The 24,785-nt window shown below is 48.2% G+C and overlaps 10 protein-coding genes across 10 annotated transcripts; 5 read left to right on the plus strand and 5 right to left on the minus strand.

Annotated features, from left to right (window-relative positions):
- Positions 1-108: 108 nt before the first annotated feature.
- On the plus strand, positions 109-1,051 carry FIESC28_01534 (uncharacterized protein; the record flags this gene model as incomplete). Its single annotated transcript, XM_031155684.1, has 3 exons — positions 109-441; positions 490-747; positions 797-1,051. 3 exons carry the CDS (start codon positions 109-111, stop codon positions 1,049-1,051), a joined length of 846 nt encoding a protein of 281 aa, XP_031020162.1.
- Positions 1,052-1,609: 558 nt separating this feature from the next.
- On the minus strand, positions 1,610-3,766 carry FIESC28_01535 (uncharacterized protein; the record flags this gene model as incomplete). The annotated part of the gene is made up of 3 exons (XM_031155685.1): positions 1,610-1,695; positions 1,848-3,332; positions 3,385-3,766. The coding sequence occupies 3 exons, from the start codon at positions 3,764-3,766 to the stop codon at positions 1,610-1,612; spliced, it is 1,953 nt and encodes a 650-aa protein (XP_031020163.1).
- Positions 3,767-5,805: 2,039 nt separating this feature from the next.
- FIESC28_01536 (uncharacterized protein) lies at positions 5,806-7,221 on the plus strand (the record flags this gene model as incomplete). The annotated part of the gene is made up of 6 exons (XM_031155686.1): positions 5,806-5,949; positions 6,002-6,038; positions 6,092-6,324; positions 6,380-6,606; positions 6,656-6,786; positions 6,848-7,221. 6 exons carry the CDS (start codon positions 5,806-5,808, stop codon positions 7,219-7,221), a joined length of 1,146 nt encoding a protein of 381 aa, XP_031020164.1.
- Positions 7,222-7,907: 686 nt separating this feature from the next.
- Positions 7,908-9,534, plus strand: FIESC28_01537 (uncharacterized protein; the record flags this gene model as incomplete). Its single annotated transcript, XM_031155687.1, has 4 exons — positions 7,908-8,044; positions 8,099-8,687; positions 8,741-9,118; positions 9,166-9,534. The coding sequence occupies 4 exons, from the start codon at positions 7,908-7,910 to the stop codon at positions 9,532-9,534; spliced, it is 1,473 nt and encodes a 490-aa protein (XP_031020165.1).
- Positions 9,535-10,012: 478 nt separating this feature from the next.
- Positions 10,013-13,155, minus strand: FIESC28_01538 (uncharacterized protein; the record flags this gene model as incomplete). The annotated part of the gene is made up of 3 exons (XM_031155688.1): positions 10,013-10,150; positions 10,206-12,941; positions 13,072-13,155. 3 exons carry the CDS (start codon positions 13,153-13,155, stop codon positions 10,013-10,015), a joined length of 2,958 nt encoding a protein of 985 aa, XP_031020166.1.
- Positions 13,156-15,826: 2,671 nt separating this feature from the next.
- FIESC28_01539 (uncharacterized protein) lies at positions 15,827-18,447 on the minus strand (the record flags this gene model as incomplete). Its single annotated transcript, XM_031155689.1, has 9 exons — positions 15,827-15,874; positions 15,921-16,939; positions 16,984-17,026; positions 17,075-17,200; positions 17,252-17,366; positions 17,421-17,562; positions 17,615-17,648; positions 17,700-18,032; positions 18,085-18,447. The coding sequence occupies 9 exons, from the start codon at positions 18,445-18,447 to the stop codon at positions 15,827-15,829; spliced, it is 2,223 nt and encodes a 740-aa protein (XP_031020167.1).
- Positions 18,448-19,771: 1,324 nt separating this feature from the next.
- Positions 19,772-20,121, plus strand: FIESC28_01540 (uncharacterized protein; the record flags this gene model as incomplete). Its single annotated transcript, XM_031155690.1, has 2 exons — positions 19,772-19,894; positions 19,942-20,121. The coding sequence occupies 2 exons, from the start codon at positions 19,772-19,774 to the stop codon at positions 20,119-20,121; spliced, it is 303 nt and encodes a 100-aa protein (XP_031020168.1).
- Positions 20,122-20,303: 182 nt separating this feature from the next.
- FIESC28_01541 (uncharacterized protein) lies at positions 20,304-20,795 on the minus strand (the record flags this gene model as incomplete). The annotated part of the gene is made up of 1 exon (XM_031155691.1): positions 20,304-20,795. One exon carries the CDS (start codon positions 20,793-20,795, stop codon positions 20,304-20,306), a length of 492 nt encoding a protein of 163 aa, XP_031020169.1.
- A 473-nt stretch (positions 20,796-21,268) lies between these two features.
- On the minus strand, positions 21,269-22,252 carry FIESC28_01542 (uncharacterized protein; the record flags this gene model as incomplete). Its single annotated transcript, XM_031155692.1, has 1 exon — positions 21,269-22,252. One exon carries the CDS (start codon positions 22,250-22,252, stop codon positions 21,269-21,271), a length of 984 nt encoding a protein of 327 aa, XP_031020170.1.
- A 543-nt stretch (positions 22,253-22,795) lies between these two features.
- On the plus strand, positions 22,796-24,072 carry FIESC28_01543 (uncharacterized protein; the record flags this gene model as incomplete). The annotated part of the gene is made up of 4 exons (XM_031155693.1): positions 22,796-23,017; positions 23,095-23,454; positions 23,512-23,667; positions 23,725-24,072. The coding sequence occupies 4 exons, from the start codon at positions 22,796-22,798 to the stop codon at positions 24,070-24,072; spliced, it is 1,086 nt and encodes a 361-aa protein (XP_031020171.1).
- Between the last annotated feature and the right edge of the window lie 713 nt (positions 24,073-24,785).

Here is a 24,785-nt window from a genome sequence, read left to right on the forward strand (position 1 = left end):
CCGTTAAGTCCGAATTGAACATCTCGAAGAAACTCATAACGTTACAAACCTAAAAGATCACGACTCATACAGAACACACCTAAATTTATCACCTTATTCGAGTTCAAAATGCCTCCCACAGACGTCTTCAGCTCAGGCTCTACCGCCTTGATCACTGGAGCCGGAGCAGGCATCGGCCTTGCCATTGCAAAGATATGCCGAAGCAAGGGCATGCGAGTGCTCCTCGTCGACAATGACGAAGAAGCTCTTGAGAACTTGACCAAGCAGCACTTCCCAGATGACTCCGACGTCGTCACCTCGAAAGTCGATGTAACATCAACTTCGGACTGGCAGGCTTTGAACAAGCTCGCCAAGGACAAGTTCGGCACCGTTGAGCTCTTGGTGTTGAACGCAGGACGGGGAATGAAGGGTACATGGGGTGATGAGAGCTATTTTAGAGATGTGAGTGCGATTGAACATGGTCCCGTCAGCTGAGACTAACGAAACAAGACCTTGGAGACCAATCTCTTCGGTGTCATCCACGGGATCAACGCTTTCCTCCCTGTCGTTCAGGAAGCCGCCAAGTCAAAGCCAACAAGCATCGTCATCACCGGAAGCAAGCAGGGTATCACCAACCCTCCCGGTAACGCAGCATACAATGCCTCAAAGGCAGCGGTCAAGACTCTAGCTGAGCACTTGAGCTACGATCTCAAGGACCAAAGCACGAGCGTCCATCTTCTCGTCCCTGGCTGGACCTTTACTAACCTCGTAAGACCAATGGTTCCAATTCCGAAGCTTCCGACTGATGTCTTTATAGGCTGGCGCAAAGGTGTTCAAAGAGAAACCAGATGGAGCCTGGACACCCGAACAAGTTGCAGAGTATCTGTATGAGAAAATGGGCAAGAATGAATTCTACATTATTTGTCCTGATAACGATGTTTCTGAGGAGATGGATAAGAAGCGCATGACGTGGACTATGGGCGATGTGGTGGAGAGACGACCACCACTGACTCGACGGCGTGAGGAGTGGAAGCAGGAGGCAGAGGAAACCATGGCTAAGATGGATGTTTAAAGCCAGGTCAATCGTTTTTGAAGAGGCTGATAAATGGATGGCTCGACGGTGTATGTAGAGGGTTCCTACTGCACTAAGAGCTGTTGTGTAACCACAAACGATCCGTAGCGAGATATCGGCTATAACACCCAGATCAACGAAAGCGGCTCTGCAAAATAGCAATAGGTTGCAGAGATAATTATTAGGTTACTGCCTGAGGTTGATTTGCCATTTCGCGAAGGAAAAGTTAGAGTCTGGTAGAGTGATGTGGCTGTGGTGATATAAACAGACTACCTGGTCAAAAATGTACCATGACCCAAGACTCATAAACCGCAAAAAGTGAACAGATCAGTGGTTAACTGAACTACCGATACACCAGGGACTCGAACCCTGAGCCTTAGTCTTAGGAGGACTACGCGCTACCATTGCGCCAGCGCACCGTGTTGTTATTGGATAAAGCTTGAGTTTTAAGTTTATATAGCCAGACTCAACGACTCATTCGCGTGGCGGCAAAGTCAAAGTAACATTTTGACCATACAAGAAACATGTTCCAGAGCACTTTGAGTTCCATAAAGACTTTTAATCTTTGTTGGCCGGTGGAGCCATTGGTAGAAGTGGATGGCGATTCTCCACAGGCGACTTTGGACCACGATTCCACCGGGCACCTGCAATGATGCATGACTCGTAAAACCATATTCTTTCAGGAGATGATTCAATGTGAAACTCTACAATAGCCTAATTCTTTTCGTCTCAGCAGACGCAAACTCAGGTTGAGTCCCATGAAATAAAACAATGCCAATCCTCCTATAAGTCGTACCTTCAGAATCAACAGGTACCAAGACCAAACATGTTTCTTGAAATCGATTCATATGTAGATCCTGAGTTTTGACCGTAACTGATCGCACAAGGAGACAGGTAAACAAATCGTCATCCCTTTCCTCTTCTAAATCGAACATTCCTGAACATCGCCAGGGCATTGGACCCGCCCGAAAATCAAGCTCCTCATCGTTGATGTTGAAGCAGGGAGGATTGAAAGCCACAGTCCTGGGGTCTGGACGTAGTCTTATCTCCCGAGTTGGCCCTTCGAGGATCATGGTGCTGGATGAGATCTCTGAGACCATTGGCTCTCCTGTCCATGTGATGTTGACCTCCACAATGCTTGTGTGGTCTCTCACATCACAAGGTTCATCATCCATGGATCGAGACCAGAAGCTGTTATGGACGACTCCAATGCGTGTGAGCCATGACCACGATGGGATTTGAGGAAGAGCTTCCGAGGGATCAATAATTTCGCCACATCGAATCCATAACAACTCGTCGATAAGTGTTTCGCGCCAACAGCCCAACAAGTGTTTGAACCTAGTCCTGTCACGAAAGTACTGTACCATGCCCACCAGAGCTGCAAGGCGATCTCCCGCAACAGTAAGTTCTCGTTTAGAATAGTCGGTCATCCATCTTAGCCACAGCTTCTTCATATCTTCTATGGAAGCATCATGCGGGAAGAACTTCCACGAGAAGTATTTGAACCTCTCGGCTTCGAAAGTAACCTGGGATTCTGTATAATAGCTGCAGTGGCAGTTCCAGTGAACTTCAGGCTGCATGCAGTGTATCACTCGATGAGATAGTAGTTGCTCTTGTAGCGTCCAGCCTCTGGTACTTAGTTTTGTAATTCTTGTCCGGCGCCGGATATCGTCTTGATGTACCCGAATCCGGAAAGTCTGGTCGTCAAAACGCGCGCCCATGTTTTTATACGCCAAAGCGCGGCCCTCCAAAAGATCTAGGTCCAAATCAACAAAGCAACCCTGCGTGCTTTCCTGTGCATCTGATGCCGAGATGGTGACCGAACTTCCTGCGTACACATCTTTCATACATATGGCTTCCCTACGCCAATCTTCAAAATCATCTTGTACGATGCAAAGGCTATCGATCCATATATATCGAAGACCGAGCTCCCATATGATATCTATAGCGTCGTGAAAGGTTTTGGGAAGAGAGTCTGTTGGTATGCTTTGGAGCAAAGAGCTGATATTGTCCCTGGTGGTCACAAACGAACGTGATGCCCCCCAGCAGTAACTAAGAGTAGCGTATTCCGGACGTTCCTCAGGTTGTGTAAGCGAGTCTACTAGGCGAAGATTGTTTTTCTCCGGGCCTATCTGCACGAGACGCCTTGGATACCCGTGAGAGGAAGGTTTGCATTCAGAGTGCTGAGACACACAGTCTGCGTACCAAGATTTGATAGTCTGGATCTTGTCTTCCTTGGAGGGTTCCCTCCAGCTCCAAATTGGATTCTCGCTAGCCTTGCCTATTCAAATAGTCAGTATTTATATGGATAACAGAGAGCGGTCAATTCATACTGCCATCACGACAAGTTGTGATTGTCACTCTAAAGCTATCCGCAAAAGCATACCACGGCACAATTATATCTCCACCAAGAAAGTTGCAAGATACATCATCGGCAGCAGACACGTTGGTGGTCAGTTTGAACTTGAGCTCGAGTGATTTGTAGTCTTCTTCTCTTATGCTTGGGTAGCGTTTGAGAAGTTTGGGCAGTGACCAAGAATGCTGGATGAAATCACAAAGGAGGCAGGTCTCTGCAGAGTCGATGAGTTCTTGGACATACTTGTGATGTATCAAGTCCACATAGGCGTTGACAGAGCGAAGAGGATAGTCTTCGAATGCTTCTGGATCTGTCTGCACTGAAACAATAATCGCGCAGTGCCGGCAGAGCTTGCCCATTGTGCACAGGGACCTCCGTTGCAATCCGGTACGCTGGTGATCAATAGACTAGACAGTCTCGAGTAATCTGCAGACCAATAACAGCCACAGAGTTCTGAGGTGTTGTTGTGATATTGATGCCTTTCTGTGATGCTGAGGTGCGGAGTGGAGAAAATCTGAACGTTCTAGCTGGCTTTGCAATTTCTTACTGGTCAGCAAAGTATTCAATTATCCATGACTACCTATCTGTCAGCATAGCCACCACGGTCTTTTGAACGTTAGCTCGTAAGCCAAATATATCATGGACTTCCGGACCAGCTGCAATCCAACTATAGGTGAATTCATTATAATTTCTCTATAAAATCGGTCCTAATGTTACAGTTCTTGCCATGAATGACAGACGCCTTCGACGTCGAACGTCGACAGTGAAACCTCGCTACAACTAGATCGAACCACAGGTTGTTCAGTTGGGCATAAGAGACAAAATATTTAGGTCGCCTTATGTCTGCTTAGAGGAGCACTTAGGCTAGTCCATTTCGGTTCTCTAAGCCTTAGAGGACAATTCTTCCATCAAAACACCTGGATAGGTACAAAGATTGACACTCTAATCGAGCACAAACAGGCGGACGTGTCCCGGATCTCATGCGCGGCACGATGATCTACAGACTCCCCGCAATATCTTTTGATATCGAGCAAGGTCGTCCATAGCCTGCCCAAAAATTGGAGTATTCTGATATCACTTTTGCTCTAGCTTTCCCCCATAAGGTTACAAAAGCTTCGTGTATGAAGCAGCAGATGCGTTTTGAGGCATGAAAAGTTAAAATTGTAACGATCATCGACTAATGGTTAGGAAGACGATCCTAGCATCTGTTTGAACCCTATTTAGAGCAGACGATACCCTGCATTCGATGTCTTACAGGCAGATGCCAGTCTGTGGCCCCGGCTCTTGTAGGGCGTTTGGAGCGAGATTGCCCAAGGACCGTTCGCCTCAAAACCTGATCGGTGCCACAACTCTGGTGAGGCGAATGCTCGTTTTGTCCAAAGCTTGCTAATGGTCGCACCACTCTCATCATAGGTAAAGAGGAGGACACGGGACAGATGTGGTCTAGTGCACGTCAATTCGGGAAACAACGAGTAGGAAAAGGGTAAAAAATTCAATTGGCTTTCGGTCAAAGACTTAGACTCAAGTGATTTTGCGGGATAGCCTGGGCTTGTATTAGTGCCGGGTCTTGGCCTTATCAAGTTTGTTGGAGCAAACTTCATCCTGTCTTCTTAGATCTTGTGTCTAATTTCCAACTTTCGGAGGCTATTAGTGAAGAATCACGCCATAAGTCTATTGCCAATCCAATAGCTCCACGATCTGAAACGAACTACGGAGAGAAAAGATCGCGCCAGTACGAGGCTCAAACTGCAGTTCACTACGATCAGAAATAGAGTTCAAAGCTAACAGTCAACTACTCGACGCCACAGATTGAATAGCGAATCAGATGGTTCTAAATAAGTGACAAAGCTTCTGAAATGAAACGCTGTATTCTGTGTTGGTAGAGGGCTCTGGCCATCGTCTTCAGGCTCAGCCCTGCTTCAACGCCCTGAAGATTGAACGGTCCTCTAACTGAGCAACGCGTTGATCTTCTGCTCCCGGATACTCGGATGTTTTATTCAGGCTAAAATGCATGAAACAACACGCTTCTTGATTGCCCAAATACCGCCTAGCCTCTTGTGAAGTATTCGAATTGAGGATGTCTGGTGGCGGATTGTTGGCTTTTAGACTTGCAGATGCCCAGATCTCCTCGGCTTGAGGCTCATTATCGACTGGACTATTCCCGAATTGACGTGCACTAATTTGACGATTATGCGTGATGGCTGCATGTACAGCCTTAATCCCGACTCTTCTCGGCCAAGGTCGAGGCTCTCATCATCCCATCCCCAGCCGCATGAACGATCTACAGCTTGTATAACATCCCCGGATGGTCCCACTCTCTTCCCGACCGGTAGATCGCCAATCTTGTACATCACCTTGCCTTTCTTTGTCTTTATCTTTCCCCATACTATTTATCATAATGCGTTCTTTGCAGCCTGATCTATGGGCAGCTGAGTTCGTCACCTTCCCAGCTGCAACCATCTGTCTCATCCTACGACTATTCAGCCGAAGGATAACAAGAGTAAAGCTCTGGTGGGATGATTACTTTGCGATACTGTGCTATGTACGTTAACCATCCAATCTACAACGTGGGACGCTTTGTTAACAGTGAATAGGCCACTGCGGTAGCCTGGGCCACCATGCTTCCAATCTGTATGTTTGATCGTCATCCCTGTGCTTTACTTACTAATTTCTCTTTCTTTTAGGGATAAATCACGGCTTCGGCTTACACTCGGACGATATCGATGGTATGACTACTGAAAATGCCAGCTACACTACTAAATGGTACCTGTTCATCATCGAACACCTTTACGCCTTCACACTCTTCTTTGGAAAGATCTCCATCTTGTCCTTCTACTGGCGCATGTTCCGCGTCGCTAATATCCAATTTGCTGTCTTAATTCTGTTAACTTGTTCTATTCTCTGGATACTTATTCGTGTAAGCCATCTTAGGTGCTACCTAAGACTAGCTCAAGCTTACATATATCTTCTAGATCTTCCTTACCACGTTCCATTGCTATCCCGTACGTGCTTTCTGGGATCCTAGCGTCAAGGACTTTGTGTGTCCGATCAAGAGTGCAGACTTCTTCTTTGGTACTGTTCTTGCACACGTTTTAATAGACATTGGCATCTTGATTCTACCTATCGTCCAAATCCAGAAGCTTCAGCTCCCCGGTCTTCAGAAACTGGCGATCTGCCTCTTGTTCACGTTTGGTGCTCTGTAAGTTCTCTCCGTAGGCCTCTTAAGCTCCCATCTAACATATCAATAGTGTTTGTGTTGCTGGTATAGTCATTGTCACTGTGGCTACCCGCTTCAACAACAAATCGGAGGATATGACTTATCAACTGGCGCCCATCATCATATGGGCCTCGGTCGAGGTAAACCTGGTAACAATATCGAGTAAGCTCACCCCCAGTCACTGTCTCATGCATGTATGTTATACTAATTGCTAATTGAACAGCCTGTCTACCAATCATCCGACCGGCCTGCCTATATCTCTTCACATGCACGAACCCTGCATCGACCATTGACTCGCATTCCAACGAATACCGTCGCAATTACCCCCGAAACCACCAAAGAAAGCATTCAATCCGTCTTGGAACGATACCCAAAGATGGAAGTAGCTCTACACAAGAGCTCACCGAATTCGAACCGAGCGCGAGTAATACATCAATGGCTTCAGTGGCCGAAAGCGAGGGCTGTAGGCGTCATGGACATACGGCCTCGGTGACTATCCCAAGCCCCTCGATTGCTGCGACCTATACAGGCGTTGGTCGTATTATGGTCAAGAATGAAACAATTGTGCATGTGTCAGACTCTAGGAGTCCTTGCTGAACAGGGCGATGTGTATGACGGAGTTCTTTCAGCAAAGGCGTTGTCGGTTATATTAATTACTTATATAATAATGAAGCAATTCACACACTTTTGGCGTCGATCAGTTTCTATGATCTGTGCCTTGCTTTGGTTGAACCTTCTGGATGATGTGCATAACACCATGTCAAAGAATCGCGTGATTTCTTTGCACAGACATGTGATATAAATAGGTAACATTAAGAAAGAAGCTCATCCGAGGTGACTCTGTATGTGGAGAACCCCGGATCAATCGCTCCAGAAAATCTTCGAGGATATTCGACGCAGCTTGGCAAAAGCTGAAACGTAGAGCGAAAATACGAGTGCGAGTGGCTTGCTAGAAAAAGTTGGCCTGGTAACAGCGCTTACTTTTTCTTTCAGCTTACGTTGACGGCGCCACGCTTGGACGCGCTCACCAGTCAAGTCAGCCACCCTTGAATTTGACCTCGGGCCAACCTCTCACCTCAGCTCATCTCATATCATATCATTGCATCGGTGCAAACACTGTCGCTACAATCAGCCTCCTTCATAGAGACCCCGATTAACGCGTAGACTTGTTCATTTTCTTGGCTCAATTGATTGGACTCATTCCTCCCGGTCGCGCGATGAGCATCTCCAGCGAGGATCCCTAATTTTAACCTCAGTAAAGGGAGACAACAAACCCTCACAAAATGCCTCACAACATTCGACGCGTGGCCGTCATAGGAGCCGGACCAGCCGGCGCAATCGCCACAGACGCTCTCGCTAAAGAAGGCGCTTTTGACACGATCAGAGTCTTTGATCGCAGAGTTATAGTCGGAGGAACATGGTATGATACCACTCCTTTCCCCCTTGATAGGAACCTCAATTGAACTTAAAAAAGGGTCTACACACCACATCTACCACCCAAAGTCCCCTCGCTAGAAGCGCTGGTCAATGGTACTGCGGATGAGCCTGTTCCTATACCAGAGTATTTACCAGCTGTGACACCAATTGATGAGAAGATCAATAGCCATCAGCAGAGATACTCTGATTCGCCACTTCATGAGAATCTGCACAGTAACATTGCGCCTGAGATTATGAGCTTTACTGAGGAGCCATTGCCAAACAGACTATCGCCACAAACTTTGAAAGAGTATGGTCCGGGTGCGCCTTATCGGCATCACACAGTTGTCCGACAATGGATCGAAGACATTTTTATCCGTGGCGGACATGATAGATTGCTTGAGTTGAGAACTTCAGTCGAGCTCGTTGTCAAGGTGAAGGACGAGTGGGAGGTTACTTTGCGAAAGGTCGTCAATGGTAGTAATTACTGGTGGAAAGAGACTTTTGATGCTGTGGTCGTTGCATCGGGCCATTACAACGTGCCTTGGTTTCCACTGGTTGAGGGCTTCTTGGAGTATGATCAGCGATTCCCTGGTGCCATCGTACACAGTAAGCATTTCAGAGCAGGTCGGAATTACAAGGGAAAGGTACGTTTCCGTTCCAAGTCATCAACGACGGGGCATTTTATACTCACAGCCAGCAGCGCGTTATCGTGGTAGGGGCCTCAGTCTCCTCTGTCGAAATAATGTACGAAGTTCTAGACCATGTCGGTGGTCCAGTATACGCTTCTGTGCGAGACGAACCTATCGAGTTTTACGGATGGGTTCCCTTGGAACATCCCAAGATATCTGTCAAACCAGCCATCGAGCGCCTAGACCCCAGAACTGGACGTGTCTTCTTCACTGATGGGTCTTACCTCGACGATATAGACCACATCATCTACGGAACTGGTTACACGTTCAGTTTTCCTTTCCTCCCTGCTGTCCAAGAGCGTGTCAAGAACTCTTACCGTCGATTGCCGGGAGTTTATCAACATACTTGGGATATCGAGGATCCAACGCTGACATTTATCGGAATGGTAAGATACCTCGCTATCGCAATCTGTACCCTAGCTAACCTTATCAGATCGGAAGTTTCACATTCAAGGCCTATGAATGGCAAGCCGTAGCAGTAGCTCGCTTCCTAGCAGGCCGCTCCAAACCCCTCCCAGGCATCGAGGAGCAATATGAATGGGAGCGCAAACGCGTTGAAGAAAGAAAAGGAGGAAAGGAGTACTACACCATCGGTCCCGACTATGAAGCATTCTTCGAATGGTTCAGGGAAATGGCCCAAGAGCCTGTCAAGGGTACGACAGGACGTATCTTACCACCATTTAATCCCCGATGGCTGGTGATCTGGAGTAACATGTTTCTTCCCAAGTTGGATCGTTGGAGATGGAAGAGGCAGGAAGCTGAGTGGAAGCAAGAGTTCAAGGCCAAGCTTTCGAGGATATAATTTAGAGTCACCTCGGTATGTGGGATGAGACAACAGTCGAGTATTTGAGGGAGAATATTGGGAAGACTGGACATACTCGATAGAAAAGCTATAATATGTAATGGAAGCCTATTGACAACCTCGAGAAGTTTCAGGCTCAAGCGATGGCCGAACTTTTACACAACGACATCAGAATGATGGTGCATCTAGACCTAATTGCCAAAGACACGAAACGCAGAAGAAGTGAGACAAGAAACAGTGATGATGTTCAATATGGATTAGATTAAGAATCCGAAAACAATCTACCTATGTAGTAACGCCAGTATGTAAAAGTTCGTGGCAATAGCACACCGAATAGTAACACAAAACCCCTTCGTCCCGTATCTCCCAACCCTAAAAGAAGAAATCACACCGGATTTTCCCGTGCAACCCATGAATGTAGTAAAAATGTAATTCGTTAAGACATTGACAAGCAAGGGTTTCCTTTGCTCCATACTTTTTATCGCCGATTAATGCAGCACATGATGCCGGTTCGTCCAATGAACCAGAGGAAACCAAAGAAGCGGACAATAGATAGCACACCTGTCGCGTAGAGAAGGAAGCGGAAGTACATGGGTGTGCGGACATCTGCGGCTTTCTGTAAAGGCTGTTAGTATGCGTTGGGTATGACTAGTAAGGAAAAGGTAACTTACAGAAACGCCGAGAGTGATGAAATCGTCTGTTGTGACAAAGACGATGAGAACAATGTTGCAAAGCAACCAGAGAATGACCAGACCCGTTCGAAAAGACTTATAGGAATCTTCGACGTCCTTCTTCTCTGGCTGCTCTTCCGTCATTTCGCTCATGGGCGCGAGAGCTCGCCACACGACCTTTTCGAACTTGCTGTCGATATCCGTCTGTTCTTGCTCAATTTCTTCGACCACGGCTTCCTTGCCCTTTTCATCCTTGACGATGGTGGCTGAGGGCAGGGCTTCGGCGGAATCGGAACCCTTGGTACCCCAGGACACGTCATGCCAGTTGTTGAAGGCGTACACCATCAGAATGTTGATGTAGGTTGACATGAGGACGAGATACTGGGGGAAGGAGTGGAACATGTGCCATGGGTCGAGGTAGAGGAAGGACGCAATGTAGTTGAGACCGTAGATAGTGATCAGGGCGATGATGATCAGACCTGCGACACCCGTATCGCCTCCGAAGAAACTATCGAAGAAGGCTTGTCCGGACTCGAAAGAGATCTGCTCCTCAATTGGCGTTCCAGTAAAGGCTCGGTAGACGAGGTAACCAGTCAATACGAGAAGATAGAATTGGATCAAACCGAAGACCATGAAGGAGAGAACGTAGGTGTATTGCGCGCCCTTGGGTCTGTTACCAAGCGCAAGGACGAATTGCAATACGAGGAAGGCGATGTAGATGTATTTGATGAGGACGTTGACAATTGGTGTGGCTGTGTCGCCGAATGGCCATCCATGGTACCCGGACAAGACCTGCGGCGTTCCGACAAGCTTCATGATAATCGTGGTGGTGAGGTAGAAAGCGGCGAGCGAGAACCAAGAGAAGAGGACGTTGAGCAAGTTATACACGAATTGGATGTGGAGGAAAAAGAGTCGGATGAGGTTGTGGCCAGAGCCGTACATTCGGCCAAAATGCATAAGAGAATAGAGAGACATGGCAAAAGATCCGTTGAGCCATCGTCGTCGCTGGCCGATAAACTCAGCAGCGGCTTCAGGCACATCGGTCTCGCCCTTGGACGCTTTGATGTAGCTCAGATGCCACTTTTGACTCGCCTTGGCGACTAATTCGAAGCAGAGAATTCGGTCCTCGGCAAGGAACATGTTCTTCTTGAAGATGTTCATTCCGTCAATACCCTTCTTGCCCAATGTTTTGGAAAGCGTGTGGTCTCCGTGGAAGTACTGTTCCAACGGCCGTCCCATAATCGCACGGAAGCGGTACGCTGAAAAGGCACCGGGGAGGACACTGACGTATCCAAAGGCACTCTCCAGCGGCTTATCGAGGACGTTGGAAATCTTGTACTCGAAATTCTGTACCGCGACGAGCGGGTTGAGAAGCATCTTTCCTCCTTTGCCCAGCATAACGTGAATCTCTCCACAGGCACCGCCCAGGTCACGATCGTTGTAAAAGCCTTCCCAGAGAGACAAGAGGGCGCGCGGGCCAGGTTTCGTTCCGGCGTCGATAAGGATGGCGACTTCTGGGTTCAGAATGCGGCCAAAGGCGTTGAACAGCCAGCGATGCGAATTGATCTTCTTGCTGTTCTTCTGCTTGAGACAGAAAATGAACTGCACGGGGGGCAGGTTTCGGTGTGGCTTGTCGGGATCGGGGCGGACGAGCTGTTGGTCGGGCGTCACGGAGATCTGACTAGTATACTCGAAAATGTGGGCGACCGTTTCCTTACCGTTGACGTCCTTCTTCAGAACACCATCCTGGTAGATACCGACAGTCGCGAGAACATCAAAGACGTTCTTATCGACCTTATCGATACCGTCAAAGACGAGACACACAACGATCTTCTGCCAGGCTGGACCTCCCTTGTTCCAGAACTTGGATCGCTTCAGGTTCACAATATCCTGAATGTTCTTCATTGTATGGTGGAGGGTACGCGCGAGGAGGACCTTGTCTTCGTTGTAATAGGTGATGGCGATGAGGAGCTCGGTGTGGCGGTTGTACATTCGCGGGCGGAGGTTGAAACCGTTACGCAGGGTGAAGTCGTTAGGGTCGCAGGTAGCAGCTGTGTAGCGCATCTTGGTGAACTCCTCCTCCATGCTTCCAGGACCGTTGCGGTACCTGGGCTCGATGGCGTTCTTGACAGCGCTGGGAACGGGGTAGTCGATGCTGAGGACGGAGCCCTGGACAAGCTTGATCTTACGGGTCTTTGAGCGACCGAGACCGCCAGCGCCAAGCTGTGCTTGTTGCTGTCGCATCATCCAGCTCTCGTCGACGTCGAATTCCTGGTATGTCGAGTCTGGACGACCACCGCGGGCAAAATCAGGCGGGACAGAGAGCGCCTCGCCATTCTGGTCCCATTCCTGCATTGTAGGCGCCCGGTGCATGACCGAGAGGCGCGACTCAGCGAGACGTGAAGCTTCGACATCATATTCAGGCTCTGGGTACTCGTACCCCGGCGAGCCAGGCATGCGACCGTGCTGGTCAGGAGGATAATGGCCGAAAGCGCCAACGCCATAGCTGCCGTTGTGACCGAAGCTGCCGTTGTCGAAGCTGGCCTGGCCTATACTGCCATGGTAGGAATTGTGCAGAAGATCGCGGCTCGACTCGTTTTGCTCGGGGACGGGACGCTGGGCGCCCAGCATGGGAGGGGGAGACAATTGATCATAGTCGGGTTCGTATGGGTTGCTTGGGTTGCTCACGGGCGATCTGTTGGAGACATTTGCGTCGTCGGATTCGCGAAAGTGGTACTGCAAGAAAAAGAATGTCAGAAACGGTCGTCAAAATTGATTGCGACAGTCGAGGCTGCTGCAGGGCTGTTGCTGGAGCAGCTGCCCTGTAACAGTCGCTGTAACTGTTGGAGGCTTAACTGTAACTTACTGCCTGGCCAGCGGGTAGATCTTGCATCTCTCGTGGCGCATCATAGTTTGGGCCTTTCCCTTGGCCATGCTCGTTAAAAACCATCTTGTCTGTCGTTTTTGCGCTCTCTTTGAACTCGGAAACGCTTTCAAATATATTGTATCGATCCCTTCTTCTTTATTTCCAGAAAACCCCAGCTCTAGCCGATGGTGGACATGCGATTCGCGATATCGGGAGTGCCGGCACAAAAAAAACGAATAAGTGATGCAATGGGGCGCCAAAATAAAAAAAGGTGAATTAAACGAGGGACAATAAGCAGTAAAGATTATGGGGAATTAGGTAGTCGAGTAGAGTAATGGAAGAAACCTTCTTTTTCACAAGAATGGCTCTGTACTTTCTCTTGAGGAAAACGAGAGGTAACAACAAAACAGCTACTTCTGTCTGTGATGGGGAAAAGGAAGAGAAGAGTGTGAAAAAGTCACGCGAAAAATGGAACGGGACAGGAAGCTTTGAGATGGGATGGGATTGTGGGCTGGTGCGAGCTTGGTCACTTTGTGCTTGTGCTACTATGGACAGACAGTCTATGGAATCAGGTACGGTACGGTACAGTCTTGTCAGGCTGTCTGATCAGTCTTCTTGTTTTCCGATCCATCGCATCAGTCAGAAGCTGTAGCCAACACAGTCTGAGAAAAATGCTATATTAACTGGGTAATGGGTAATGGATCCATCCCCTTCACTGCTGATCGCCTAGAGTAAAAAACTAGCGTCTCCAGTTTATGCCAGCTCAGGGCAGATTTGGTTGGTGAGAGGGTGACGTAGAGTCCTTTGCTTTGTGTGGTGGCATGGATTTGATGGTCAGGATGGTCTAATCCTGTCAGCCAAAAAAGCACAGTTACTATTTTTGGTCGAGGCAAGGGGAACAAAGCCTCGTATACGCGCAATACTTGATGCGTGTACCCAGACCCAGAAAACAAAAGTCAATCCATATCATGGGAACATATACTGTAGCATTAAACGTCCATTGCATTGCTCTGCTGACTGTCCCTGTGGCTGACCATGCCATAATGAACCGTTGAGGGCCCGTTACGTCAAGAAAAAACAGGGCGTTCATTTCATGTTACAAGTAAAGACACCAAATTCTTATGTGGCCCCACTCCTTAATCCCTTGAATAATAAATTGATTCATCGGGTCAGGTACCGTACAGTATTAGACTCTACAGTATCTACAGTATAACCCCACGTACGGACAGCAAGACAAGGACCAAGCATGTCACTTGCATCGCGCATCTCATAAAAATAGTATCAGTGAGTTTTTCCCACGGACTTGTACGGGTAATGCAGATTGAGTAGAGCAGATCAACGTTACCCCGAGATCAGCCCTCTTTTAAGGTCTGTTCAATGCAAATACTGTTCCATCACTATGTCTGTCTCTTCCAGTTGAGAGACAATAGCCAAGACACATCGGTTATAGCCCCTCCCCATGTCTAGTGCACTGACGCCATCACAATTCCTGATTTCTCCCCTGCATGCAATTTGGCATTCTGCATAAAAACACGGGAAACGAGAAAACAGGGAAAACTAGACACATAAAACGATGCCGAATGTAACTTTCTGTTCTCTGTTTCATTTCGCTACCAACCATCGGGTTCGGTTCGGCTCCCCCATCAAAGTTTGAATGTGAATGCGAGAAGAATGAGCGAGAAGGAAAAAAACTCGCAATCTGCCATAATGACGCCATTTCCAGCACCTCGGAGCGTTTGCCTCGACGCTAACCTCAGGACAAACAACACCACCAGAAAAGAACACGACACTTTATTCTAGAAGGCAGCTAACGTTTGACTTTTTTTTCCTGCTCGGTCTGCCCGTCTCGTCTCATTCCGTCCGGTGTTTTTTTATCCCTCTGCACGGGGACTTCAGCCAGTCCCTGGAATGTCGCACGGTTCATTCTACAGCGAAAGACCAGACCCATAGGCGAAAAATGTCAGCCTTAGCTTCTAACTTAGTGGCCGGCCGCCGATCGCAAAACGGTGCTAATTAATAATTTAGCTTGGGAAATAAATGAACAGTAAGCTGCTAAGACCACAAAGTGCGTTGTTTTTTGCTTCTCGAGGCGAACAGACAGTGAGTGAGTGGATTGCCATCCATCCTTTTCCATCCCTTCGGACGCGCTCCGGGTCACGTGCCGAGTTCAATCCACTGCGTTCGTGCAATGTCGCTTCACGCGGATCTCGGAACATCTTCAGCTGGAGGGTCTCGTCAGTGCACGTCCTGTCAATGTTTTATGCAAGGCTACGCAATCTGACAGTCTACGAATGGTGAAACAATGATGTCGGAGTAAGCGTAAGACTATTTTCTAAGCTGAATGAAGCCCCGAAAGAAAGAACGAAAGCCCACATAGGACAGAACATCATTGGGGCTACTTGGTTCGGCCTCTCATCCCATTATCACAACAAACTCAACTCCTCCTCTGGCAGCTTAGTGGCTTTGTGATACATGACATAATTCCGCGTGGAAGAAGGCTCAGGATGGATAATGTACGACACAAACGTGAGACAGACAAACATCATGATAGATTACATAGCCTCCCATGCCATCATATGTAACACCGTCCTAGAGACTACCAGCACAAGACATATATGCTTAGAGTCAAGAGATCAAATTGACCGACAATGTACTCCATTCGTGTAACTCCAGATGATTGATAACCCGTACGATCCCAAAGTCCTCAACACCATCTCAAACAGCAAACACGGCACACAAAGTTGGACGACACTCATCAGTCATCTTTTTCTTTACAAGCCTTTTTGAACTCCTTCAAAATCGCCTGGAGAGCGTTAGTAGGCCTTCATCGGAAGTATAGAACAACTCACATCAAAATCCTGATCCGCCATCGACATAAATGCCTTTGTTTTGTCAAGCTTGAGCTTCCCGACACGAGGGCTCTTGATGCCAAATGCGATCCTCGCCAGGAATCGCGCATCATCGCGGACATCCGTCGCCGCAAGTACCTGGGCAACCGCCGCCCTATCAACCTTCTTCGGTGACGCGGGTGGCAGTGCAACCCGTTGACCTTGATAGCAGAACGTGCAGTGGCCGCACTTATTCGCCTTGTCGGGTAGATCCATGCCAAAGTGCTCTGCGATAGCGACGCCGAAACATTTGGGAGATGTGACAAAGTTGACGACTTCTTTCAGACGGTCTAGAGCTTGCTTCTCGCGCCTCTTAAGATCTTCGTAGAGCTCGTCCGTCAGTTTATCGATTGCGCTGTCAGTCTTGGGCAGTTTGTCCAGGACTTTGTACTTTTGTTCCACGCCGCCGACGGTGAGGACAATAGCACCATTGTTGTTGAGATCGTTGAGTAGATTGACAAGATCATTTCGTCGTAGTCCCTCTGTGTTCGCTACCTGGGTCAGATCGATAGTATGGAACTTCTTAGCCTTTTTGGCATGTTGAAGGATGGCTTTGCTCTCCGGTGTATTGAGAGCTTTGAGACGAGGGAAGTAACTTGACGTTGCCTCGAACTTGTACGAGCTGTACTCAGGCGTCGTAGCACGAATAAGATTGAACTTCAACTCGAGCGCCGCATAGATCACACTAAGAGGACTCATGCGAATGTCGAATTTCGTAGACTGCTGATAGTGGCTGACTTTGAAAGTCTCACCCTTGGCAAGGTTGACGACATCGCCGTCGAAGATATCTTTGAGAAGTTCGCGTAGGGATTGGCGGGAGGGAAGATCGCCACGGGCAAAGTTCTCGCGGATCCAGAAGTCCTCTCGGCAGAGATACAGCATGCAGTAGCTCTGTTTACCGTCACGGCCTGCACGGCCTACTTGTTGACAGTATTCTTCCACGGTGCTTGGGACATCCCAATGGATGATGTTGCGAATGTCTGCAGATGTTAGTCTTGCACTGTGAGGTGACATGCTGACATACCTGGCTTGTCAATGCCCATGCCAAAGGCGATTGTCGCAACAACCTAGACCACCATCAGTACCGCTCATCTCATCATCTCAGTCAAACTCACCGTTTGAATCTTGGATGTCATGAACTCATCCTGAATCATCTTCTTTTCCTCCACTTTCATGCCAGCATGGAAGTGGGCAGCAGGAAATCCCTTCTTGGTGAGATGCTCCGCCAACTCTTCGGCTTGCTGAGTCACATGTCAGCGTTGGGGTGATACAGAGATTCAGAAAGAGGTAACAACCTTCTGAAGAGTAGCGTATATCAGAGTCGAACCAGGATGTGTCTTCAAGAACTCATACAAAAGCTTGTACTTGTCATCCTTCTCTCCAACAGCCTCTGCTTCCAGTCGTAGACTGAGAGTCAAGTCAGCAAAGTCCAGGATAGCTCACAAAATTGCGGGCGCTTACTTTGGTCGATACACTGATGTTCTAAAAACACCATCTTCGGTAATATCAAAAGCTTTGCAAATGTCGTCGATGACAGGTGGTGTGGCTGTGGCTGTGAGGCAGATGACACGCTCTGCTTGAATCTCTCTGACGAATCGTGCAACTGGGTAGAGTCAGCTTATGTCGAAGAGTGAGCCTGAGCGACGGATGAAAACCTTTTAGGTAGTCTGGACGAAATGAGTGCCCCCACTGGATGAATGTCAGTCAGATTCCGGAAATAGATGAAACAGAGAATCATACCTCTGAGATACAGTGCGCTTCATCCACACCAATCAATCTGACTCCTCCTTTGACGTGCTTCATCATGCCAACGAATCCCTCGTTGTTGAGACGCTCCGGGGCGCAATACAATATTCGCAGCTTACCCTCGCGGAGATCTTTGTTGATCTGTTGAAGTTCATCCCAGGTCTTTGTTGAATCCATGCATTCCGCAGCAATGCCCTTTCGCTTGAGTGCATCGACTTGATCTTTCATCAAAGCAATCAGTGGGGAGACGACAATTGTGATGCCAGCATCGTCGGCATGTCGCTCTTTTGTCAGTTTGTCCACCTCTGGGAAAGCGATGGCAGGAATCTGGATGGGTGTCAGCCAGGAGGCCCTTGAGGTGCGCTGAGGTGATGCATACCTGGTAACAGAGCGACTTTCCAGCGCCGGTGGGAAACACAACGAGCGCACTGTCCCCATTGAGAAGTCTGCTGATGGCAGCTTCTTGCTCATGTCGAAACGATTTGTAGCGGAAGTTGTCTGCCAATATTCTCTGAGCGATCTGGAGTCGTTGTGTCTCACCAAGTTTGCCATTGGTGGTGCTCACAGAGCCAACTCGCGCTTTCTTGACAGGTACATTGTCGTTCTCTTTGCCTCGGCTGTGTTTTCCGGGTGTCTTGCCGATTAGATCCTCTTCTTCAATACCGTCGAAAATGAGGTCATCTTCATCCACATCGTCAAAGAGCGCGTCCCCGGAGTCGAAGTCGTCATCAGGGATTCCCATTTTGGTGTCGGATGAGCGAAGATAGTGACAAGGATGTTTTTGCTCAATCGAACAGACGATATGCGACAATACTTGAGACAATTGCGGTGATGGGAAAGGCGAAAATTGGATCTTTTGCGAATGGCAATGACAGGCTACCAGGCTCCCACCTTCGTTCCTTCCGCATGGCGGAACGCGTTGACTGTCTCGTGGCAGACGCCAAATCACGTGGCGATAAGATTCTCGACCGTAAGCGGGGTACAGCGATCGACCAGTCGGCAGATCCTGATAATTAATCCCTTAACAGATGTCGACACTAGTAGCGCCTGACTCTGTTAAGGCATCATCTGATCTTATCTTCTGTCTGTCGCCTACCCTACGGTCATTACTCTTTTTGCTTTGTGATGTCTTTCTTATCATCACTATAGAGAAAATACAAGGAATAATTACTGTAACCATCGATATCTTCCTTGCATTTTTTGTCAATGTCTTGGTATTCAGGTGCGCATTAAAAATTACTGCTATCATGTTATTCTCTTCATTGATGCGAATTCATGATCCAACAATAGCCCCACCTTCAATCAAGATTCCAGAGGATAACCCTTCATTGGTCAAAAGGTCTCAAAATATTATTGTGCAAACATGCCTGCGCCTTCTTTGCCATACTCACGTGAAGTAGTGAATGTCAGCATTAATTTGTTGGGCGCTTGATCTGTACCCGGGTCTCATTGCCTCTTGTCACCGGGCATAGCTGATGTCCTGCGTGTGTCGCGCAGCCCCAGGCATTGTGTTCCGCCCCAGGCATTGCGGAACACAATGCACAATCACCATAACCGCGACAACATATAGCCCCGACACATGCTATCCAAGAATTTTACCGTACTGTGCATAATATTCCGATCCCGATCCTACCGAAATATGATGCCTCTCATAATCTGTCTGGTCGGAGTCTTCTCTCATCTCGTTACAGTGGAGGAGCGAAGGGACCGGGAGCTTAGCGAGGTGACAGGCGGTGATCTTCTACGTCATCGCAAGCCAGCCACTCAGCCAGCGACGGTGACAGCTCATCGTCGATCATGCCCACAGCCAATGCCCTTCCACCACCTCACGATCTTCGATATCATTATGCTTTCCGTATGATCGCATTTTTGTATGGCATAAAAGAACCCCTGCATTTGATACACACGAAACATCAATGACGTTTGTCATTCCTCACCTCATTCGTGCCTGAGCTTGCTGAGCCATATAAATCTAGCCCCAAACGCGCCAAGAATTACTTTATTTTCAACTTTACATTTTTAGTAAACACCATTACCGTTATCACCACTCATCACACTCAGTAAATATGTCAGGAATTTACCAAAACGAACGCGGCCAGGGCATGTCCCATGCGACAGGCCCCTCCAAGGTCCCTGAGAGTATAGCACACCAGGTTCCCAAGGGTCTAGAAAAAAGCCTCCCCAATTCTGTATGGCAAACATCCCCAGTCCGTCATGTACAATTCTGACAAGATAGATTCACCCCACCGGTACCGACATGGGCCAGTCGCCCGACAAAACACACGCTAAAGACGACGGTAATGCTTCTATGGTTCCCCAAAAGCTGCAGGAGAAGCTACCAGAAGGCATTGAGAGGGCTGTACCAAATGCCATTCATGATACTGGCGACACCAGCGGAGCGCACCGCAAGCATTAAATCGAACCTGAATTTGTGTATGAATAATGAAGATTGATTGGAAATTAATTTGATACAATTTGAAAATCGTGTGCTTGATGCGATGCAGAACGTGAATGCAAATGATGAATCATGGAGAGCCGAGACATGAAGTTGTTGTTACGGAATCTGTACATCCGCCACTGAAGAAAGCAAATATCCTCTCAAAGATACAAGAAAAGGCCTGTTGCGAGAATAAGAACACCAGTCACAGCATGACTGATACTGGCCTTCGTAGCCTTGTCCTCACTCTCCCCTTTGACGTAATCCTTGTTGGCGAATTGCCGTACAATAACAGCATCGCCAATGCCAACGAATGTTCCACACATGAAGCAGATACCCATGCATTTCTTGGTGATTGCGGCAGCCAATGGGCTAACCTGGCAGATAGGTGAGAATTGCCAGAAGGCGTACAGGCCGAGCGTGCTGAGACCTGTGCCGATATTTCGTAGACCAGATGCGTAGATGAGAGATTTCTGAAAGGCCTCAGAATGCGAAGAGGTAGTAGTCTTTTCGGTAGCCGAATTCTGAAGACCAAAGAGACGAATTGCGTTGTATGGCGATACGAAGCTATAGATGCCAATGCTCGTGCCGGTCACTCCGAAGAGCAGAGGGAGTGCCGAGACTATGGTTGAGGGCGAGAAGTCCGTGTTCATGGCGAATGTGTTTGGGCTGCACAGTAGAAGATTCTTGGGGAATTGAGAGTTTGTAGTAATTGAGGGAATAGATCTGACGAGAAGTTGTTGGAGTTGAGGCTCAAGTCAGTGACGCAAAGGGCTGGGGTCAAAGAGGCTAGAGGTCTGGGCGAGCCCTCATACATGCATATGCTGCGTAAGTTCGTAGGCTAGACTCCGCAAACGACGGTCGCTGCGGTAGGCGCTATTTTGACTTCGTCATAATGTCTTGGATTGTTTAGCTGAATGTGGTAACAGAGCACGTTATCGCGACATCGTTTCTTGAGCTTTGAACCATGTTTTGGACACAGACGATTGACAGAGCGTTGCCAAAGTCTGGCTATGTATCTTATTGATGAGTACGCAAATAGTTAATTATACCGTCCGGAATCCGATTTAAAAATCTATGGGTTGACTTCTGATCAATTTCGACATCATTATGATGGATGTCTTCCCTACAGTCCGCTCTCAAGAAAATTGATCACCGCAGCACGAGCGCGAAGTGCCTCTGGTATAACAGGATCCCAATTAAAGCCATGCCACATTCCTTCCGACACCAAAAGCTCTACCCTTACACCAGCCTCTCTCAACTTCCAATAGAAACGTATTCCATGACTGAGAGCAAAATCTCGCGTCCCAACTGTAATGACCGTCGGTGGAAAAGTCTCATCATACTCAGCGTAGATGGGAGAGTAAAGAGGATCCATCAAATCAATGCCCTCAGGAACATAGTTCTGAGATACCATACCTGTGAGAAGACTGACAGGCATGATGTCGCGGCCCAAGGAGTTGAAGACCATTGAGTCACCTGCTCCGCTTAGGTCAATAGCGGGAGTGCAAAGGTAAACACCGGCAGTGGGCATGAGAAGACCCTCCTTCTGCGCCATGAGGAGCATGGAAACGAGGATCTGAGCGCCTGAAGAGCATCCCATGGCGTACATGTCAGATGGGTCGATGGGCGAACCTCCAGGAGGGCCACATTGAAGGAGCTCTCGGTACACAGCAAGACACTGATGGCGAGCTTCGGGATATCTAGCCTCGGGGGATTTGGTATAGGCGACAGAGTAGACACGAACGCCCAGTTCAGCAGCCATAGTCAACGCAGCACGGTCCTTTGGACTACCCATGATAAAGGCGCCTCCAAAGACATTGAACAGTATCTTCTTCTCTTTGCCAGGCTTTATGACCGGAGGTTCAATGAGAATAACTGGAATGCCAAAAATGACATGATCGGTGATTTTGAAGTTGTGCTTCTCGATCAGGGTGGCTTCGCCAGGTGCTGTCTTCTCGCTGAAGCTTTCCCGAAGACCAGGAACACGACATGGTGAAGTAACGAAGGAAGAAATTGCGTTTGCTAATGGAGGATGCCGGACGTTGTTGAGAAACTCGACTGCTTCAGGGCTGATAGTGGCCTTTTGACCGTCTGTAAGAGATACCATTGTGATGAATTGAAGAGTGAAGGGATATCAAGTGAAGAACGAGCTGTGTATGTACCGCCAGCCTGAGGTGAAGGTATCGATGTCTTTATAAGATGCATCTTGGGGATAATATTATGATATCTGCTTCCACGGCTTCGAAACTCCGCCTGGTGTGTTCATGTTCTTCAAGTCCGATACCAGCATTGAGAACAAGTCGATAATTCGTCGCCTCTGATCTTAAATTGTACCGACCTGTCAGCGGACTGCGGGTCGTACTAAAAATCGTAGTATGGAACCCCATTAGGATTAGTTCGGATCATGGAACTGAAAGAAGACAAGGTGCTCTCGTGGTATGAGTCGCTTCTGGTGTTAGCGCTTACATGTTGTGCCCAGGGCCCATGACAGGCGGATCGACTTACAGCCGATTCATCAACATGAGCAAATCAATTGATATTTAACGAGGATGACGGTGGACAAGTATAAAGAGCCTCTTTGGTTTTGCGTGTAGTCCAATCTCACATCTTTCTCAAGCCCAATTCTTTGCATCCTTTCTCCAACTTCATCATGTCTTCTCAGCATGGCTACGTTCAGGACCTTATCACAGGACCACCGCTCACGAGTATGGGCTATAACAGACTTGGCAAATCTGGGTTGAAAGTCTCGAAGATCATCCTTGGAGCCATGTCATACGGAAGCAAAGACTGGCGGAAGTGGGTGTTGGAGGAAGATGAAGCTCTTCCTCTCCTCGAACACGCCTTCAAGGCTGGAATAAACACATGGGATACTGTAAGTGCAACCTCATATGTCTCTATCTACCTTTTCCAAGATATCTGATGCATTGACTGACTGGTCTTGACTACCAGGCTGATCTCTATTCCAATGGCGTCTCCGAAGAAATTATCGCAAAGGCACTATCGACCTACAAGATCCCTCGGGAACGCGTCGTAATCATGACCAAATGCCGTTTTGCTATAAGTGGTCCAGATGAACATCAACTTTCTCCATATGCTGCCACAGTCAATGATGGTGAGATGGTCAACAGAGTCGGCCTATCACGCAAGCACGTATTTGACGCAGCAAAAGCGAGTGTCCAAAGACTCGGCACGTATATCGATGTGCTTCAAATCCAGCGCATGTATCCAGATGTCCCGCGTGAAGAGATCATGAAGGCTTTGAATGACGTGGTGGAATCGGGATTGGCACGATATATTGGAGCGAGCTCTGTAAGTTTGTCTGAGCCCTTAGAGCTCGATGAACAAGGCTAACCATGGAATGTCAAGATGCCTGCTTGGGAGTTTCAAGCGTTGCAGAATGTGGCTCGAGAGCATGGTTGGCATCAGTTCATTTCTATGCAGAACTATTACAACCTTCTTTACCGAGAAGAGGAGCGAGAGATGATACCCTACTGCAAACATGCGGGGGTAGGATGCATTCCTGTAAGTTGCTCTATTATCCCTTAGTACACGGCATTGTCTGACTGCGATTCCTTGTAGTGGTCCCCCAACGCCCGTGGTGTTCTGGCCCGTCCCTGGAACGGCATAGACGCAGGCACTTCCATTCGAAGTCAGCACGACGCCACCATCAGAAAGCTTTACGAGGACGGTAATGGGATGGATAAGGCCACCGTTGATATAGTTGAGGAAGTTGCTAAGGCAAGAGAAGTACCAATGGCAGTGATCGCAACCGCATGGTGTCTGCACAAGGGCGTCAACCCAATTGTAGGACTGAACAGCAAGGAACGTATTGACGAGGCGGTATTGGCTGCCAAGATCAGATTGACGGACGACGAGATCTCAAGACTTGAATCGGCATATGAACCCAAGGCTGTGACTGGATACTAGATTGGGGTTCTCAGGGTAGACTGTAGATCGTGTGCTGTTTAAGAATATAGTGGTTGGATCATCGTTGCCCCCATGATTGCAGAGAACCTGTCTATCCAATTGTTGATCCATTCATGGTGCTGGGTAGGTAGGACGGAGAGAGCAATAGGTAGCGAGAATCTCATTGTTTGCGTCCCACAATAGCCAGCATGGAGACAATAGTCTAATGACATGCATATCGAGTTCGCGAGCTCGGATGCTTCCAAGCTTCCGTCGTTGTTAGGCTGTAAGGTGTCGATTGCTTGCTTGACAAGGATCAGATAAGCGTAGTAAGTGGTAATTGTGCTCGCTGAAGGGATGTCATGGTAGATATACTGGGAGTGGAATGGGTAGTATTTAGCGCAACAGGAGACACAACTCGAGGTCTTCTTAGACCTTCGCCGAGGCCTACGAATTGACCATACCATAGCCGCATGTCTTTATACAGCCTTTGAGCACTGTCAAGTAAAGAAGCTCGAGTGTTATCAGAAGCATCATCACCGAGACGGCGTACTCGACTCTGTAATCCGGGAATGACAGCAAAATAGCCGAAGATTTCATGGTACATATTCGGAGACTTTGGTAGCAATGGGAATTCGATCAGACCATCAGGGATCTTCTGCCAGCTTTTGGACTCCAGGATACATGGCTCACCGGAGACCAATGCTTCGCCAATCTGAGGATCAAGTCAGTAA

The sequence above is a fragment of the Fusarium coffeatum genome (genome assembly GCF_003316985.1).
Source record: "Fusarium coffeatum strain FIESC_28 chromosome Unknown BRIP53273_contig_39, whole genome shotgun sequence".
NCBI classification, from domain to species: Eukaryota; Fungi; Ascomycota; class Sordariomycetes; order Hypocreales; family Nectriaceae; genus Fusarium; species Fusarium coffeatum.